This window comes from Otolemur garnettii, unplaced genomic scaffold, assembly GCF_000181295.1.
Source record: "Otolemur garnettii isolate 467f Iridium unplaced genomic scaffold, OtoGar3 scaffold00037, whole genome shotgun sequence".
Classification (NCBI taxonomy): Eukaryota; Metazoa; Chordata; class Mammalia; order Primates; family Galagidae; genus Otolemur; species Otolemur garnettii.
Window position 1 is genome coordinate 110,789 of NW_003852432.1, and position 6,765 is coordinate 117,553.

Below are 6,765 nucleotides of genomic sequence, written 5' to 3' on the forward strand. Positions count from 1 at the left end.
TATATCAGCTTTTCTGCTTGAAATGCTTCCTGTCTTCTTTCTCTGACAACTCCCATATCCTGGCTAACATCTGTTCCTTTTTCCTTTTTCTAATTTCAGGTTAATGTGAGTGTACAAACAACCAGGTCACAATATTTGAATTTGTTAGGTAAAGTCCCTCTAACATCTGCTTCTTTAGGATTTAGATTAGAAGTCACAACGTACCTCTTCTCCACCCCAAGTTGGATTAAGGGTTTCCATAGCAACCAATGCTTATCTGTATCACAGCACTTATCACTCTATAACTGGCTATTTATGTATTTGTATCCTTTATAAGACTTCAAGGCTCTTAAGAGTCAGAATTGTGCCTTATTCAGAATGATATCTCAAATGTCAGAAAGTGCTTGATATTTAGAAAAGAATGGTCAACATGCCTTTCCTCCGTTTTGGTGAAATGTTTGAATTCTATTTTGCACTGTTTCAAAACTGGCTGGGCACAGTACCAAGAAGTTAGAGATTCCTAAGATTCCTACCCACAGCCCTGGAATAACATACAAAGGACACAAACATCTGCACCTTTCTAGGACAGTTTCCCACTATCCACTTCAAACCCCTACCCAAGCACAAGCAACAGGTAGCTGGATCCCTTTAGTGAGGACAAAGAAAAGGCTGAAAGTTGTTTAGCAGGACTGCAAGGCCCTTTGCCTCCCTCCTCTGGGAGACAGGGCCAAGAAAACACCTAAGATCAGTGCAGAAGCATTCCTGGCTGCTCACCTGGTAAATATGGTTAAGTTTGAAATGTTTGAGGAGTAGCAGGAGCAGGGCAGAGATACTTTTTACAATGATCTCCTTATGCCTGTTCACATCGATGCCCAGCTTCATGCTCTGGAGAACAGTGACACTACAATGGAGAGAGGAGTTATCAGTGGAGATGGTGGCCTTAGAGGGTAGGCCTCCAAGGACCCCTGTTACAATATACACAGAGAGCCAGAATGTGGGAAACTTGAACTTCTGTGCTAGGGAAACCTCTAAGAGTTCCCAATTACGAGCCTACATGGAGTAAGCTCCACTGATAGGTTTCTGTCTCTCTTCCTTGGCAAGCTCATCCCTTGGCAATGTCCACTCAGACACCTGGGCAGCCAGTCACTGGCACTGCCATTACCTTCTAGACCCTTTGTTCTGAGCACAGCAGAGAGCCCTGTGGGAGAAAGGGGGTGGTGGTGGGGGAGGGGAGGTCTGTTTGGAGACAATTCCTATAAGTATTAAGAAGGTGGGGTGGGAGTTAGAGAGACCCTGCAGACAAGACAGCTAGTATGGCAGCAGCTGCCCCAGTGGAAGCACTCACGGCATCTCCTCAGGCAGGACGTCTGCCAGGATATTGATAGAGTCTGTCTTAGTCTTGGAGGTGGGGGCTGCAGCCAGCAGAATCTTAAGTAGAGCGATCTGGGAAGTAGAAAATGAGGAAACTCACTCATGTCCATCCTACTCATCAAGTGTGTGATTCTTCAATCCTTCAACAGAGCTATGAAAAGTGTTGTTACAGTCTTTCTCTAATTTCTTCCCTAAATGACCAAATCTTCCCAGCACACAAAAGGGCAGACAGGTACCCAGCCCTGAGAGATCTGCCTGTGAGGCTAAGGAGGGAGCTGTGAGGCGTCCACTCAGAGGCTGCTCTGCTTCAAGACTGCTCTTTCTAAAGGCGATGATGGAAGGAGCAGAGGAGGAGTGACAGTGCGTAAAACTGAGGTAGGAAGTATGAGCCCAACTTCTTTCACTCTTTTTCTTCCTCTAAACCAAACTATTGGCATCTTTCACAGCCCCATTCTGAGGCTATCTAGGACATGACAGATAGCAGCAGATCTCAGAGAGATTATGGTGCTTATCTAAGAGGACGAACTTTACCTTATTTTCTACCCCTGCCAAAGAAGGACTACAGAGAATAGCACCCTCAGAGAAGCCCCGAGGAAAGCTCAGAATTCTCACGTGTTAGAGAACACCTTGCCAAAGGGGCAAAGGCTCAGGAAACATGCACTAATGTTGGAAAGTGCAGCTTGAGGTTGCTTTTAACTGCCTGTTCCTTGCAGGAAAGAAGGGTGGCTCTGGCCTGGCCACCTCCTTACCATGTACTGCGGGAGGCTGTACAGCATGCCCTGGTAGAGGACTTCACATGGCGTCTCTGGTACCACCTCTTCTCCCTGTGGCAGGAGACACACAGTTTGTCTGGGTCACGTTCCAGACGACCAAAGACATTTTCTGGTTGTGAGGGGTGGCATGAAAGAGCACTTACCTGGATAGATCTAGGTTCCTTGCCCAGCTATGTTAATGACTCACTATAAGACCTTGGATAATCACCTTTCTTCTCTGAGACCTAGTTTCCTATTTAATCGGATCGGTGGGCTGCTCTAGATGACATGGATGACCTCTTAGGGTCCAGGACACTAGAACAGACACTCCATACAGAGGCACTTCCCATGGTGTCAACCTGAGGCCAACTGAGAGCTCTGGAATGCTCTGTTTTATTGATGACCACAGCTAAGCCTTTAATCAGAGTGGGAAGGCAGGGTCCTTGGGCCATTGTCATTTTTGACCACTGCGGTCTCCCTCCTCCCCCAAAGTGCCTCTATTATAGGGACTTTGTATCACATGTCACTGTCACGATACTCTGATGCAGGGAAGAATAACCAGGCCCCCTCCATCCCACACAACTCAGTTTCTGCTTAAATGGACAAAAGTCTTAAGTGGGCATTCAGCAGAGGCTGGCAATCCTGGCATGCTTGCCTTCCTGTTCTCCAAAAGGCCTATTCCATACCCTCCCTCTCCTCAAACAAACCCCCTTGCCCTATGACCCCTAAACAGCTGCTGATCCTGCCTCATGATTCATGGAGAAAACAGAAGCGATCAGACAGCACACTCTCCTCTGCCTAATGCTGATCTACTGAAGACTCTCTGCCTTCTTTGACGTGAGGGATGAACCACCCGTGCTTCCCACAAAAGTGAGTCTTCCCTTGTGCTCAGGATTCCACACCCATTTACTCTGGGAAATGCATCAGTCCTGCACTTATTCTTCTCCCCTGGATCATTTCTTTTAGAACAAAAACATACTCTAGTATCTCTCAGCTATAAAACACCCTCTCTTGACCCTACATCCCATTTCTGATATTCCTTTCAATATACCCTAATTAGGCTTTCAGCCCAATTACTTACTTCACTGGGGGTTGCTCTTATCAAGGTCTCTTCACGTTGCCAAATTCAGTGGACACCTCAGTTCTTATCATATGCCAGCTATCAGCAGACTGTGACCCAGCAGATCACTTCTTTCTTTTTGAAAGACTTCCTTTTCTTGGCTTTTGTGGTATCACAATCTCCTGGCTTTCCTGCCACCTCACTGAGTATTTTTCTTATTCTTTTTTTCTGGCTCCTTTCCTGACTCATCCCTCTTTCAATGTACCAGTGTGCCCCAGGGCTTTGTCCTGGGTTCTGTCCTCTCCTTTCTCTCTACTCTCTCCCTGGGTTATCTTAGCCAGTTCTCTGGCTTTTAAATACTGTCAAGTTTATTTCTCAAAGAACTCTAGACCCATATATCTATTGATAATTGCCTGTAGCCCCACGTGGGTCATTAATGGGCATTTAAATTTAGTGTGACCAAAACAGAACTCTCAACATTCCTCCCTATTGGCAAATGGAAATTGTTCTTGACTCTTTTGTCTATTTCCATCCAACTGAACTGCCAGTCTTGTTAGCTCTTCCTCTCAAATATAAAGCAAATTCATCTACTTTTCCCTATCTTCACAATTACTACCCCATTCCAGGTAAGCATAATTTTTACCTATTTCAAAGATGTCCTAATCTCCCTGCTTCCATTGTTTCCTGGTCCAATCTTTATACAGTAGCCAATGTTTTAAAAACATAAACCTGGCTCGGCGCCTATAGCTCAACCGGCTAAGGCGCCAGCCACGTACACCTAAGGTGGCGGGTTCGAATCCCCAGCCCGGACCCGCCAAACAACAATGACGGCTGCAACCAAAAAATAGCCGGGCGTTGTGGCGGGCGCCTGTGGTCCCAGCTACTTGGGAGGCAGAGGCAAGAGATTCGCTTGAGCCCAGGAGTTGGAGGTTGCTGTGAGCTGTAATGCCATGGCACTCTACCCAGGGGGACAGCTTGAGGCTCTGTCTCAAAAAAAAAAAAACATAAACCTGTCATCACTTTCCCTGCTTAAAAATCTCCAAAGGCTTCCTTTTGTTGTGTGAATAAACTTTAAGCTCCCTACCTTTGCTTACAGGTCCTCTGTAAAGTGGCCCTGGGCCACCTCTCTGACTCTATCTCTGGGACCCTGGCCCTTTCCTCTGTGTACCAGCCATACCAGCCTTCTTTTACTCCCTCTGACACTCTGGGAGTGAGGGGTGGTATGCTCTCTCCCCTTTTTAAGGATCTACCCCTAAAGCTGAGAGTTCACTCTGATCACCTGCTTTAGGTCATCAGAATCCAATGGATGGGCCTGGGTAACACAGTAGAGATGTGGCCTCTCCACTTGGAACACTGTTTCCCCTGATATTCCTGTGGCGGGTCCTTGTACCTCAGATCTTGGTTTACCCTGACTGCCCGATTTCAAGTAGTCTATGGATGACCATATCATCCTATTTAAACTTTCTTTGTTCTATCTACCATGCTCTGATAGTCTTGTTTACTTATTTGTTTTTTCTATCAGAAAAGCAGGGACCTTGTCTTGCCTGGGACAGAGTAAGAGCCCAATAAGCTGAATGAACACATGCACACACGCTCTGTGATAGCTCACAGACAGACTTCCTTCTGCCTTCCTTCCGTGCAGGGCCCTCTTGGCTCACCAAAGACATGGGGCACTTCTCCAGCTCCTCTTCATTCTTGATCTGCACATCTGCGATGGAGATATACTTGTGCTGGTGAAGATAAAAAAGACATTACCAAGGGCTGAGGGCCTCAATCACGCGTGTACCAATCTCTTAATTTCTCCAGGAAATGTTCTGCTTATGGGTCTGTCACTCTAACTAGACAAGAACTCTTTCTTTTTTTTGAGACAAGTCTCACTTTGTAGCCCTTGGTAGAGTGTCGTGGCATCACAGCTCACAACCTCAAACTGTTGGGCTCAAGCAATTCTCTTGCCTCAGCCTCCCAAATAGGTGAGATTATAGGCACCTACCACAACATCCAGCTATTTTTAGAGATGAGGTCTTGTTCTGGCTCAGGCTGGTCTTGAACCTGAGCTCAGGCAATCCACCCACCTCAGCCTCCCAGAGTGCAATCCACCCACCTTGGCCTCCCAGAATTACAGGTGTGAGCCACTGTGCCCAGTCCTTGAAGGTAGGAGTCTTAGTTGCCTCTGCATCAATGGCAGTGGTCAAAGTGCTTCACACACAGTGTTTCTATTTATTCTTTTTCCATATTTACCAACAAGCAGCAAATACATAAGCATTTACCTTTACCAAAGTGCAAGGGGAAGCCAACACCCAGCCCTGCCCCTGGGCTGCTGCCCTGAGTTTTGATACATGTGCATATATGCATGGAGTGATGACTCCATATGCTTTGTGCTCACACATACAATGGATGTAGAGCAGACTCCTACTCAATCCTGGGCCTTTGGAAGTTAGTGGCCCTATGGGCAAAGGGCAGTGAAAGGAAAGGACACAAGGGGGGTAGGAGAGAAAGATGGGAAGAAGGAATGAGAGGAAGAAAGGAGAATTTATTTACTGATCTGAATGTAGGAAAATGGGTAAAATAAGGAGAGCAGGGAACTTGTCTTGCTTGGGAAAGAGTAAGAGATCCAAAAATCCTGATTTTTTGGATTCGGCCAAAGACCTACAAGGGAGATACAGAAGGTGCAGAAAGCATCTAGTATAAGAGCCTCACCGTGTATTTAGGACCCTGGTAATCCCACTTGCCTTGTTGGCTTCCTAGCCATGAAGACGGATAGCACACTCCAGTTACCTGTTTTAGAGTCTTCACACTCTCATGGATGGGCCTGGGTAATCCAACCAAGGTATCTGTGTCCCTGTGAAAGTCCAGACACACCAGATTATAAGCTTCAAAAGTACAGAGTACCTCCCTGGAGTCACACAGACCATGCCACTTTCAACATCTACTCCCAGCACCCTGGACCTTCTGCAAACTCCCAGATCCTCCATCATTGGTTCAGGACACAAAAAGAACAATGGCACATAGAAGTGTTCCTGAAATTAGGAGATTTATACAGTCTCTTGGAGACTAGTGGTGTGGAAGTGGTATATTCCTACTTAAAAGGGCTGATAGCTCAACAACACTTTTGACATGAAAGCCCAATGAAAAAGCCTTCTCTCTTTTGGAGAGGCCAGTGGGAAGGATTCATGAGGGTGGGGAAGTGAGGGAATACTGGATCTGTTTTGACCATGTTTCTTTTTCACAGAATTTTGCATTACAATAGAAAGGGCCCCAGAAACCATCTAATCCAAAACTCTCCTGAGGAAATTAAGGACCAAAAGGGAAATGACTTAAGATCCTGCACCTAGTTAAGAACACAAAAGTTCTTAGAGGAAAGTGGAAGAAAACTAAGGGAAAAAATTCATAGAGAGAATCCAGAGAGTTGCCCACAGCACGGAGGCTCCAGGTTGCATTCTGATTACCAGGCAACAGCCCTCATTCCAAGCCGCCTGCTCCTCCAGCCCCCAGGAACCACTCTACAGCTGGTTCTGACCGTCTAGACACTTACTGCCCCAGGGTGAATCCGATGAACTTGTTCCTGCTCATTTCCAAGAAGTGTTCAATGTCCTTCTGTCTGAG

At 46.4% G+C, this 6,765-nt stretch overlaps 1 protein-coding gene across 1 annotated transcript in view; it reads right to left on the minus strand.

Annotated features, from left to right (window-relative positions):
* STRIP2 (striatin interacting protein 2) overlaps positions 1-6,765 on the minus strand; it is a 48,617-nt gene that overhangs the window by 22,214 nt on the left and 19,638 nt on the right. The window contains exons 11-16 of the mRNA XM_003789740.3: positions 6,695-6,760; positions 5,938-6,001; positions 4,821-4,892; positions 2,100-2,174; positions 1,325-1,422; positions 754-880 (exon numbers count right to left, since the gene is read on the minus strand). Coding sequence (XP_003789788.1) covers positions 754-880; positions 1,325-1,422; positions 2,100-2,174; positions 4,821-4,892; positions 5,938-6,001; positions 6,695-6,760 — 502 coding nt within the window. The remainder of the gene's footprint in view (positions 1-753; positions 881-1,324; positions 1,423-2,099; positions 2,175-4,820; positions 4,893-5,937; positions 6,002-6,694; positions 6,761-6,765) is intronic.